The sequence below is a fragment of the Vombatus ursinus genome, unplaced genomic scaffold (assembly GCF_900497805.2).
Source record: "Vombatus ursinus unplaced genomic scaffold, bare-nosed wombat genome assembly UNPS02014770.1, whole genome shotgun sequence".
In the NCBI taxonomy this organism is placed as follows: Eukaryota; Metazoa; Chordata; class Mammalia; order Diprotodontia; family Vombatidae; genus Vombatus; species Vombatus ursinus.
In genome coordinates, this window is record NW_020954548.1 from 24,942,948 (window position 1) to 24,956,218 (window position 13,271).

Consider the following 13,271-nt stretch of genomic DNA (forward strand, 5'->3'; position numbering starts at 1 on the left):
AAGGTCCTGTGACTTGACTTTCCATTCTGGAAATTTCTTCGGTCCACCTGAGCGGCCTCCCCAAACGCCCCCCTCCCGCCCCCTCCCGCGGGCCTCCCTCCGCCCAAGGAGGCGGGCTCAGGGCGGCCGGAGGGAGAGGACCAATCAGCACAAGTTTGTCCCAGTGCAGTTTCCGTCCGCTCCTCGGGAGGCGCTGCCCCGGCTGCCGGAGCGCGGGCGGGCAGTGGCGGTTGGTCCGGTGGCAGCAGAGGGGGCACGGGGCTGGCGGCTCGCCGCCATGGAGTGGGGCTCGCACTCGGCGGCCGTGAGGCGGCTTCGCGTCGGCGGGGAGCACCGAGGGATCCCGGCCGCCCCGGGGCAGGAGGAGCGGGAGGCCTCGCAGCAGGGGCCGCTCCTCGGGGCGAGCGCCCGGGACTGGGCGCGGAAGGGGAGCGACGGCGGCCGGGCCGCGGGGTCCGGGCTGTCGGAGGCGCGCGCCGCGCTCGCGCTCCTTCTCTACCTGCTCGGGCTCCGGCTGCTCGTGCAGCTCTCCCTGCGGCAGCTCGTGCTGCCCACCTCCTCGGGGCCCCGCCCGGAGTTCAGCGCGCTCCGAGCCCGGTAGGTGCCGCTTCGTCCCCCTTCCTCCTCCTACCCTCCCCCACACGTGCTCCCGGCACACAGCAAGCGTTTAATAAGTGCTCCTCAGCTTGACCAGCCTGCCGTCCTTGCAGTGGAACTGAGGTGCCGGATCTGCCAGCGGAGGGGACCTGGGTTTGGATCCCGCTTGCGCTTCCTGTTTCGGTGACCTTGGGCAAGTCACTTAATCGCCTTGGGCCTCAGTTTCTTCCGTAAAATGAGCAGGTTTGGACTAGTTGAGGTCCCTTTTGGCGCTAAATTATCTGAGTCTTCTTTTTTCAATTCAAGCCACGCCAAGGAGCATTTATTAAGCTTTTACTCTACAGCTACCAGGCGTTGTGCTAAGCGCTGGGGAGCGAAAGAAAGCTCAGTCTAATATGGTGCCTTTGGGGACTAACTCTGCTTTGCATCCTCTGCTCTGCTGCAAGACTAGTTTCTTATTAGTGACAGCTAGCACGTGGGAGTGGGATGTATGCATAATGGTTTTTATGTTGTCTCTCCGGTAGGATTGTGATCTTCTCCTAAAGCAAGGACCGTTCTTCCTTTTGCATCCCGGGCGCTTAGCCCTGTGCGTGGCACATAGCAATCACTTAATAAAGGCTTGTTGACTTGCGGACCTTTTTGAGAAGATTAGACCTTTTGAGCTCCCCAGTTCTAATACTCATTCTATTTACTATGTGTGTAACTCGGGGCATGTTTCTAAACCACCGGACTTCACTGTCCGCTCCTGTACTAGATGATTATCTAGTTCCCATCCAGCTTTTGATACTGCAAATAAATGGAGGAATTGGGGACATAGGCCATTTATGGTTTTTAGTCCTTCAGAGACATGACTTTAATTTTCCTCTCTCCTTTTCGAAGTTAATTCTATTTATATATAAGTGACTGGGTTCTTTAAAAAAGCATAACCCTGTCAGATTGAGGATTGAAGAAGGATGGTTTTATATACTCTTTTATAAAATCGTTTTTTTTGCTAATTTTGAGATGAAAAGGGGGTAGTGAACTAAGGTAGGCTTGGTTGTTCTAAAGTTCCTCATGCATCCTGTTGTAAACAGAAATTAAGAGTATAGTAACCTATGTATTACAAAGGTCAAACATTCTATGTGAAAAACATTTCACTAGACTACCTTACTAAAAAGTGCTTTGTACACCAAGCAGAAAAAACTTGTTTTCTTAAGTAGTTTATCTATCATAATCTTTTGGAAGGGAGTGTAACTGCATACTTTAACTAATTATTTTTTGCGAAAGTTTAGTTTTGCCCCAAATACAACTTTATCTGTAAGGTGGTTATTTGTGTGCACTAGGAACAGGTCATTTTGACTTTTAACCACATGAATCAGTCACCCTCTGTGTAAAGAAGTTGTATTGTGTTACTATCTAGCCCTTAGTAGGTATGACTTTTGGACACATTTTTTATTGCTTTTGATTGCTTGACTTGTTCATACTGTAAACAATTGATTATATTGGAGTTTGTAAAAAGAATTTTTTAGATTCCAAACCCTAGTGTCAAGTGATGAGGACCAAAAGTGAAATGTTAATAGGAGTTTGTATTTCAAAATATGCTTGATAAAGTGATGACCCCTTAATACTGATACTTATTTAAGCTGTATAGGTAGATGAGGCTTTTTCTGTAGTACTGTGGTGCTTTTAGCTTAGCAAATCTTTTATCGTTTTACTCTTTTTGGTTTTTTGTAGGAATTATCTTGAACATATAACTTCTATTGGTCCCAGAACTACAGGAAGCCTAGAAAATGAAGTTCTCACAGTTAACTACCTCTTGGAGCAGATTAAACTGATCAAAGCTGAAAGCAGCAGCATTCACAGGATTTCAGTAGATGTGCAACGACCAACAGGGTCCTTCAGCATTGACTTCTTAGGAGGATTTACTAGTTATTATGATAACATAACCAATGTTGTAGTAAAACTGGAACCTAGCAATGGAGCACAGCATGCAGTACTGTCCAATTGTCATTTTGACTCAGTAGCAAGTTCTCCAGGTATGCTCATGCTGTTATTAATTATTTTAAAATACCCAGGGAATATCACTTGTCTAAACCAGGGGTTCTTAACCTGGAGTCTGTGGATAGATTTCAGGAGTCCATGAACGTGTACGAGAAAAAAAAAAGTACATATTCATTTTCACTAATATCTGTCTGACATTTATCGTTTCCTTCAATCATTTATTCTGAGAAATGGGGTTCTATAGATTTCATGAGACTGCTGAGATGGAGAGGGTCCATGACACAAAAAAAAGGTAAAGAACCTTTGGTCTAAAACCCCATTTGTGTGGTCCATTTCATGGTTAGTGTTAATTTCTTCTTTATTGCTGAGGGTGAGGGAGGTGATGGTGAAATCGAATCTCCCTATCTCAAAGTCCCACTTAGAGGTTAATCCCAGTACTGAGTGGTACAGAATTTTTTTTTTTTTTTTTTTGATGAGGCAGTTGGGGTTAAGTGACTTCCCAGGAGTCACACAGCCAGTGAGTATTCTGTCTCTGAGACTGGATTTGAGCTGAGGTCCTCCTGACTCCAGGCTGGTGCTGTATTCACTCCGCTGCCTAGCTGCCTCTGATCCAGAAGTTTTAATCTGCTTGTTCCACACCTGGACTTTTTGCCCATTCTTAGGCAGCCTGGGACTGTCTGAGGGACAAGGATTCCCAGGGACTCACTGTATTAGTCCCATTGTTAGTGCCTTTACCTGTTCTGCTTTAGCTCGGAGCTCCCAATCTTTAGTGATATACCAGCCAGAAGCAGAGATTATAGGCTTGTACTACCACTTATGGACGTGGATATTCTTATTTTGAATCAGAATTTGAATCAGCAAATTGCCTTGCTGATGTCCTAAAAATGACATCAATTTAGATTTTCTCTGTTGCTGTATTTGCTGTTTTAGAGGATGTGAGGATTAGAAAGTTGTGCATTAACCAAGAATTTGCTCTTTGTGCATTGATATTTTTTCTGCGGTAGCTATAGCAGGCCCATTGTCCACTGGTGCTGTCAGGCATTGAATGTCATTTTGTTCCAGAAATGTACTTTGTCAGCTTGATTTCACTTGGCATGTTGCCACTGACCTCTACTTGGGGACTTTAGTTCCACTTGGGTGTACTATGTTGTTTTAAGTGCCAGATTAGTAGTTCTTGCCCAGAAAATACTTTGACAAAATAATAAAAGACATCTTTAAACATTCCTTGGGTCTATATCCTTTATAAGAATAGCTTGAGAAGTAAAAGTTAGGTGATACTTAAAGAGGTGAACAGTGAAAGTAAATGTTGATGCATTTTTTGTAAATAATATAGTGAATTGGAAGGAATCTGAGAATCATCACACCCAACTTCCTCACTTGACTAAAGTGGAAACAGGTTTGGAGCATGTAAGAGCCTAAGGTCATAAGTGGTCTTCTGTCTCCATTTGAAAACACAGTCTCTGTTGCTCTCTTGAAATGCTTAATTGTTAGAGTGGTACAAAGCATGTTATGTTTGCTTGTAGCACCAGATATTTAGTCACTTTAAAAAAATGTAATGGTGCCTATTTTGCAACCAAGTTTTAATTAGACACTAGTTTAAATTTTTTTTCCCCAGTCTAAAATTTAATTAGGATTTCTGTACTGATACCCTACTATTTGTATGTTTTGAAAAGTTATAAGTTTAAAAAGAAGCTGAGAAAATATCAGCAACCAGAAAAGAATAAAATGTCTAATAAAATCTCAAAACTACAAACTTTATATTTTGATTAAAAAAATTTAAAAAAAATATCGCTTATAATTTCTTCATATACCTTTCCAATTTCCCTTTGTCTGGGTACTGAAAAAGTTTTGTTCCTGCTATCCTTTTTAAATAAGGTGATGGTATTAGTGTATAATTCTCTTTTTCTCCCTGTCTGCATTACTTTGTAGAAATCTTTCCATATTTTTCTGCATTTGTGTTTTTGTATCTTTGCTATGTTACTAAATTATTACATCAGTTAATTGTCACTTTTGTTGTACAATAATGTTTATTTACATTCTTTTTTTAGCCATTCCTCAATTATTGGATATGTAGATTATTTCCATTTCTTTGTTACCACAAATAAAACAGGTCTGACTATTTTTGTGCAGATAGGTTGTTTTTTCCAAATCTTTGGTAACATCCCTAGAATATAGCCCTACAAGTGAGATCACTTGGTCAAAGGGTGTGATCAACTTTGTAACTTTTATTGTGTGTTGCCTGGTTATTTTCTAAAAAGATTGCACCATTTTACAGCTTTACTAGCAATGGGATAGCATACTTATTTTCCTGCAACCCTGCCAACTCTGAATTTGATAAGTTTTACTTACCTTTGCTATTTTAGGTGTCAGATTTTATCCCTGAGTTGTTTTAATTTTCACTTCTCCAATTATTAGAGGATTTGAAAAATAATGATATTAACAGTTTTTGTGTTAAAAGAATTGTCAGTCTGAATCCTTTGGCCATTTGTTCATTGGTGATTGGATATTACTCTTGTAAATCTGTATCATTCCCTCATGGTGTCTGGATGTCATATTTTTATCAGAAATGCTTACTGCAAAGATAACTCATTTGCTTTTTTATTTTGAATAAATTGCTTTTCATTTTGCAAATGTAGTTATTTTTATTTAATCAAATCCATGGATTATATATTAAATAATTTCTTCTATTTGTTCAATAGAAGTTTTTATATGTGTAAACATTTAGAATACTGATTTAATTTGACTTTACCATAGAATATGTGGTGAGTTTTGAGTTGCACATCATATTTTGGTATATGGCTATATAATTTTCGGAACAATTTTTATTGAATTTGGTTTTTTTTTCCCTAGTGGTTTTGTAGCCTTGGAGTTTTTAAATACTAATCATTTTTAGGCAAGGCAGAATGTTGTAGAGTAGTGATGTCAAATCAAATACAAATGGTGGCCCACTAAATTGTACATAAGGATCCCTGCTGACCACATATTGACCATAGATTAATATTATGTTCTATTGATTTTCATTTATTTTGATAAATATTTGCCAATTACATTTTAATCTGGGTGGATTCAAGCCCTGCCTCTGCCAGACACATGTCTGTGTAAGCCTAGCTGTCCCTAAACCTCTTAGTGCCCCAGGAAACAATACAGAACTAAGTTGCTTTGATAGTTTTCCCATTTGGAAGTTGTCTTTATTAGTGAAATCACAGGTCCAGTCTCTATCCTTAATCTTTTTATACATTTAATTTTATTTTTAGGTTTTCTCTCCATTGATCTAGCTTAAAAAAATCAGGTAGTTATAAAATTATCATTAGAAAATGTGGCAAAACAAGTCTTTTTGATTTTTTAATAGTTTTCCTTGATGTGCTTCTGTCTTTGTTTTTCCAAAAAAATTTAATTACCTAATGTAATTTTGTCAGGTGTTCATTGGTATTCAGAGTTATTTTTATATAGATTTCAAGCATATTTTGGTAGATTAGTACCCAATTATTTGATTCATTCCCCCCCCCCATTAATATAAATAACATTTCTGTTTGATTTTTCCTGATTTTTGTTAAGTATATATAAAAATGTAAGTCATTTTTGTGGGCTTATATTGTATCTTACTGTGTTCCTAAATTAACTTAGTACATCTATTAATTTTTTGTAGTCTTTTGGCCTTTCTGCACATACAATTATATGGCCCTTAAGTAGAGTTATTTTAGCCTTTTTGTTGCTTGTGCTTATTCCCTTAGTGTTTTTTTTCGTGCTTATTATTATGTTTATAACTGTCAAATAGATGTGGATTGTAGTTATAGTATCACAGAATGAGGGCTGGTCCTTAGACATCATCTAGTCTAACCCTTTCATATCCTTAGGTGAAGAAACCACTGGTAGTAAGTAACATTGCTGGGATTTGACCCTATTTTTTACAAATCCATGGGTCTGATCAAATTTCTAATAATTTCTAAATAAGAGTGAGTGTCTCTGTTTCTCCATTATATGTAATTTTAGCCCTTGTTTTCAAATAATACTGTATTCAGAAAAAATCTTTCCATTACTTTTTAGTTTTTGACATAAATAGGTACAATTTTAATTTAAAATTTTGATTTTATAGCATTTTACTATCTTTGCATTCCTGTTCTTTTTATATACTGCTGTATTCTATTTGTCCATACTGTTTAAAGGACCATTTATTCAACAAATGTTTATTAAATTCTTATGTGGAAAGTGCAAAGGAATCAATAATGTGACTTTCAGTAGTCATAAATTGCCAAAGTAAGTGTCACAAATCCTCCAAAATATACCATCTTCAAAAATTATATTAGCATAATGTAGTAGGCATTTGTAATGTGGAAACTTTAGATAGACAACACCTTGTTATTCAGTCATGTTGGACTCTACATGACCCAAAATCCATGGGGTTTCCTTGGCAAAGATACTAGAGTGGTTTGCCAGTTCCTTTTCAAGTGTGTCCCCATTTTACAGATGAGGAACTTAAGCAAATAGGGTTTAAGTGACTTGCTTAGGGTCACACAGCTAGTAATCATCTGAGGTCATATTTGGACTCAAATCTTCCTCACTACAGGCCTGGTGTTCTATCCACTGGGCCACCTAGCTGCCCTAAAAAAGACCTACTGGTATGTATTTCTAAAGTGCTTCTCAATACTTCCTAAATACCTACTAAATGAAGTAATACCTGTTAAAAATAATGTTACTCACCGAAAGCAGTTACTTATATATCTTTATCTGCCTTATGGTTCCAGGTTGTTGGTGTAAGGGACGTTATTTGTGGGAGTATTTCAAATTTAAAGTTAAAGGAAAAGTGACATCTACTAAATACCAAGCTCATTTACACATACATCTACATCCACAAACTTTTTTTTCTATTTGGTCTTTTGACTTTATCTCCATAGAGTAATTCATTTTTTCTTTTCTTTTTTTTTTTTTGGTAAGGCAGTCGGGGTTAAGTCACTTGCCCAGGGTCACATAGCTAATGAGTATCATGTGTCTGAGGGCAGATTTGAACTCGGTTCCTCCAGGGCAGGTGCTCTCTCTACTTGCCACCTAGCTGCCCCTTCCATAGAGTAATTCAAAGTATGGAAACTCCCTCAGCAAATCAATTATAACTTGAAGTCTTTAGAGAGTTGCCTGGGGCACTGATAGTGTTAGTGACTTGCCGGTATTCCAAAAGCCAATGTATATCAGGTAGAAATTGAACCCTGTATTTATTGACTCCATGGCTGGACTTCTGTCCATTATGCTAGCTGTCTCTATACTATCCTGTTTTCCTTGAGTCTTGAAAAGATATTTGAGCTATCTCAGGCTTCATCTAAGACACTGGGATTGTTGGTATAAGAAGGAATCAGTTGAAGCTTTATTTAAAAAAAAAATCAGACCATTTTACTTTGAGCATCCCTTCACCATGTATAACCTTTCTAAAATTTCCTTTTCTCTCATCCTTTTAAATAATTAGTTGTTTGCTTTTTTCTTTCTTTTTTTTATTGCAAAACATTGCTTACAGCAACTTTTACAAAGTTTGAGCTTAGTATGTGGTACAACTTGATCTAGTATTTGATGGTTTCAGGTTTTTGTAAGAGCTACATATACAAAAAAGATAATTCCTCCATTATTGCTTTTAGCTTAATTTAGTTATAATCCAGTCCAGTAATGCCTTATAAATATCTTGGACTCTGTTGCCATAATGTGTCATCATTACTGAAGCAAGTATAGTTCAATAAACTGTTTCTTCTCAAGCTGTAGTTAGGTTGCTGTCGACTCTAAAACTGTAGCATGGGTTGTAACAGCTAAAATTGGTAGCTTAGGTAGATGTTAGGAGGTTTTGCTAATTTGGAATGTATATAAAGTTCTGTTCTATCATGATAGTTGTTATTACTTTTTATATTGTTTAAGAAACTAAAGGCTCATTTAAATCTTATGGTTAGGCTCGTTTTATAGTCTTGATGAAGTGAAGTCAAACTGTCAGTGTCAGGGCAGGGAATGATATTCAGAGCCTCCTGACTTAATTTAATATATTAACTTATAAAAATAGATACTCTTTTATGTTGTAACATTTTCCATCAATGCCCCTCCTCACTTACTGTGGCCTGGGGTGAGGGGAGAGGATCCCTTCTCAATTTCTGGAAAATATCTAAACCTAATGGCTGATTGTGACTAATAATGCATATCCCTTTCTTCTCTTCTAGTTAACTATTTCATCAATATACTATGCATTAGATTGAGTTCGCAAATGTTTTCATTTCATCAGTTCCTTGGAGTTAAGCATTCAAAAATACCTTCCATAGGAAAGATGATAACTACCCATCACTATCAAAATTACCTCCATTATAATGAACACCAAAAATATGGGGTGGCAGAGGTAGAGTTCTAGTGTCAGGACAAGTAGTAGAAGTTAAGGACAACTCTCGTAAGATACTGAGACAGTTCAAAGAGAGGGCCTAGCACTGTTTGAAAGGAGCTGAAGTTATCGAATAATAATCCATCTGATGCGAGTTTGTTCATTTAATCATTGGTAGACTTAATGTATTAAGAAAAGAGCCTTGGATTTGTCACTAGATAATCTTGGTTTGAATATGGATTTTCCTGCTTATTTATTAACTCTTTAAGTTTTCCTGAGGCAAATAATTTCATGTGCCTGGGGCCATTTCTTATCTTTAAAAGGTGGGATGGGGAGTGGACAATTAATTGGTAGTGTTGGACCAGATGGTCCCTGGGGTCCATTACAACTCTGCTTCTATTAGGGCTAATTCTCATGGCCCATCTTCATTCTCCTTTGTTACCCCTTGAATAGTTTGCACTTTTATGGTACTTTTCTTTAGCATTACTGGCCTCCAAGTTGGATTAGTTATTTTAAATATTCACTGTCTCTTATACTTTAGCTAGAGGTGGATAACCTACAGCCTCAAGGCCATATGTGGCCCTCTAGGTCCTTGGATATGGCCTTTTGACTAAGTCCAAATTTTACAGAACAAATCCTTTTATTAAGGGGATCTGTTCTATGAAGTTTGGATTCAGTCAAAGAGCTGTACTTGAAGACCTAGAGGGCTGCATGTGGCCTTGAGGCTGCAGGTTCCCCACTTCTGCTTTAGACCTTTTTCCTATAATCCCATTATTGTCATGATCCATAGTTTGAGAAATGTTGTATTAGAGCTTAGCTGCCTTTTTTTAATAATAAATTTTGTTTCCATTACATGTAAAAACAATTTTTAATATTTAAAAAAATTTTGAGCTCCAAATTCTCTCCCTTTCATACCTCCCATGTGCTTGAGAGGGCAAGCAGTTTAATATAGATTATACTTACGCAGTCATGCAAAACATTTCCATGTTAGCTATGTAGCAAGAGAATACACAAAAAAAAAAACCCAAGAAAAATAAGGAAAGTAAAAATAGTATGCTTTGATCTGCATTCAGACTCTTATCGATTCTTTCTCTGGAGGTGGATAGCATTTTTCATCATAAATCCTTTAGAATTGCATTGGATCATTGTATTGCTAAGAATAGCTATACTGTGTATCTTCTTGAGCCTATGTAAAAGATTATTATTACTCTGATTAAAGAGTTTAAAAAATTCATCATGTAAATCACTGTAAATCAGTGTGTTGAGAAAAACTTCACATTTTGGTCATTTGCAACATGATGATTCTGATGATTGAAGTTTTCTTGGGCTTTCAGTTTGTTAGTGACAGCATTTTTTTTTAAAGTTATATTTATGCCTTTTTTTAATCACAGTCATTTCCAGATTTATCTGGAAATTGTATTTGCTTTCTAAGAAATCTTGTTCTTTTTTTTCAAGCTCTGCTCATCAGTGCATTTGGGCAGCTATGTGGCACGGTGGATAGAGTGCCAGGCCTGAAGTTAGGAAGACTCGGCTTTGTGAGTTCAAATTTGGCCTCAGACACTTACTAGCTGTGTGACCCTGGGCAAGTCACTTAACTCTGTTTGCCTCAGTTTCCTCATTTGTAAAATGAGCTGGAGAAGGAAATGGCAAACCACTTCAGTGTTTTTGCCCAAGAAAACCCCAAATGAAGTCACAAAGAATCAGGCATAAGTGAACAACAACGAAAATAATGACATTAGTAAGCCTGTTTTATTAGATTCAAATCTGAGTTTGTCCCATCTCTGCTATTTGCTGCCTCTGTTAATCATGACTATATCCACTCATATACATGTGCTTCACTACTCATTTGTGAAAAGGAGGAGATTGGTTTAGATGATTTAAACTCTTTTAGCTCTAACAGTCTGAGTCTGTGAGATAACTTTGTTGTTTGAGATTGTACTGGGTCCAAGAGAACCAATATTACTTATGGGCAGGAATTCTTCACCTTTTTTTGTGTCCTAGACCCCATTGACAATGTCTGATGAAGTCTATGGACTATTCAGAATGATGTTTTTAAAGGCATAATGTACCAAGGATTACAAAGGAAAATATATGAAAATGCAGTTATTCACATTTAAAAAAAAAACTCCCACAAAGAAATGAATCTGTAGACCTTAGGTTACGATGCCCTAGTTTAGGGCTTTTTAAAGTGGTGTTTTCTTTATGTTATTAATATTGAAACCTTGAAGGAGGGTCCCTTCTTGGTTAGACGATTCATTTTTGGAGAATATCTACAGTTCCTTGCTTCTCGTTTTCAGTGTGTTAGAGTTAGTTGAAAGCGCTGGATTCAAAGCCAGAAAAAAACACTTTGCTGAAATCCTGAAGCTCAACTTTTCTGCCTCTGTGTTTACCACCTCTCTGGCCTCTGGTTTACCATCTGTAAAATGACTAGAGGAGAGCATTGGTCTTATCTAGTATAAAGATTCATTTTCAGTATAAAAAACTATGGTCTTCCATGTGACAGTAGTTAGAACATTAGCATTTGTTGGTAAGAGAAAATATGTGATGGCCAAAAGCAACTTTGAATTAAGTAACATTTTAAAACTATTTTGTGGGAGCTAAATGGAAATCACAATGACAGTGCTTGGTATATATGTGAATTATTGGATTCCTGACAATAATGCTGTGATTCACAGGTTGGGAACTATTAGACCTAAATGATCCCAAAGGCCCTTGCAAGCTTTAAATCTTAAGATGTCTATATAAGTTATCTATTAGGAAAGCATATAGCACCTATAAATTTAACAAAGCAGTTTAATTAGGTTATTCCAGGGTGGGGAACTTGCAGCCTCTAGGTCCTCAAGTGTGGCCCTATGACTGAATCCAAACTTCATAGAACATATCTCCTTTATAAAAGGATTGGTTTTGTAAAACTTGGATTCAGTCAAGGACCTAGAAGGCCACAGGTTCCCCTCCTCTGGGTTATGCTATGTACAAAGTACTTTTGTAATCATTTAGGAAGATTCAAAATAAGAGGAGTCTATACCCTCAGGGAACTTAAAATCTATAAGGGGTAGATAAGATGCGGTATTAATGACTAATACAGGAGAGAAGTGTCTATGATGTACCAAGTGAATTGATAGGTGATTACTTCCAGCTGGGGGTAGGGAGAAGTCCATGGATCAGGAATTTTAACATGGTAGACTCAGTTTTTTAATTGAGTCTTGAATGATAAGAATTGTTAACTGGGATGTTAACTGGTAGAAATAGGGATGGGGGAGGGGGATGGAGGACATTCTAAGACTAGGGAAATATCAAGTAGTTAAGTTTGATGAAGTATAGAATACGGAAGAGATATCATGCAAAGCTGTATAGGGTGGGGAGATGGATTAGAAACTATGGGTGCTGATAATGAGAGGCTGAACCAGGGTAGTGGCATTGGGAATGGGAAGAAATTAGAAGTGTGTTTTAAATGTGGTGGTCCCAGTAGAATAAACAGTGGGAGAAATGACTAGTTAAACTTCATTTGTAGTCATGTAGGATCAGGTTATGAAGGCTATAAAAACAGCAATTTAGAAACACATTTCATGTTGCAGATCTATCATTTCTTTTCCAAAGGTGCCAGTGATGATGCAGTTAGCTGTTCAGTGATGCTCGAAATCTTACGAGTTTTGTCAACATCGTCAGAAGCCTTACAACATGCTGTCATATTCCTCTTTAATGGAGCTGAAGAAAATGTCTTGCAAGTAGCTATCACTGTTTTGAATACTAGACTTGATTAAATGTCTTTTATTTGAGAGAAAAAAGTTGTGTGCAAAAGAAAGATGGAATGTTTTTGCCTATTTTCTGGCAGCACTATGAGTAAGTGAATGGGTGAATGAAAAAGCATTTATTAAGTGGTTACTATGCCAGGCTCTGTGCTAAACTGGGAATACAAGCACAAAAGAGAAAAGTTTTTACCCTCAAGTTTCTTAACATTTTAATAGGTAGACACTTACAGGGGAATGATGGCCAGAGAAAGGTTTTAAAATAAAATAACATCTAAAAATAACGTTTGTTCCTTTTTACAAAAGCAATTTGTGAAAATATAAACTTTTAAAACAGAAAGTAGGGATTAGAGTGTTTCATATGACATGAAGATGATTAGATTTAAGAAACAAATCATTGAAATATTTCTTTAGATAGTGATTTTAAAATAGGATTGTATCTCAGCTTCAGTTTCCCTGTCTGTGAAATGAGGGGGTTGGATTAAATATCTAAGGTTCCATTCAACTCTTAGGATTTTATGATTGATTTTTAAAAACTGGTGTTAGATACTAATTTTTGTTATTAAACATGTTATAAAGTTCATGACATAATAGTTTCCCTATGGCTCTTGATT

At 37.4% G+C, this 13,271-nt stretch overlaps 1 protein-coding gene across 1 annotated transcript in view; it reads left to right on the top strand.

Moving 5' to 3' along the window:
- The first annotated feature begins 277 nt into the window (after window positions 1-277).
- Window positions 278-13,271, top strand: part of ERMP1 (endoplasmic reticulum metallopeptidase 1) — a 48,309-nt gene continuing 35,315 nt past the window's right edge. Inside the window, exons 1-3 of the mRNA XM_027862774.1 lie at window positions 278-597; window positions 2,311-2,612; window positions 12,509-12,636. Coding sequence (XP_027718575.1) covers window positions 278-597; window positions 2,311-2,612; window positions 12,509-12,636 — 750 coding nt within the window. The remainder of the gene's footprint in view (window positions 598-2,310; window positions 2,613-12,508; window positions 12,637-13,271) is intronic.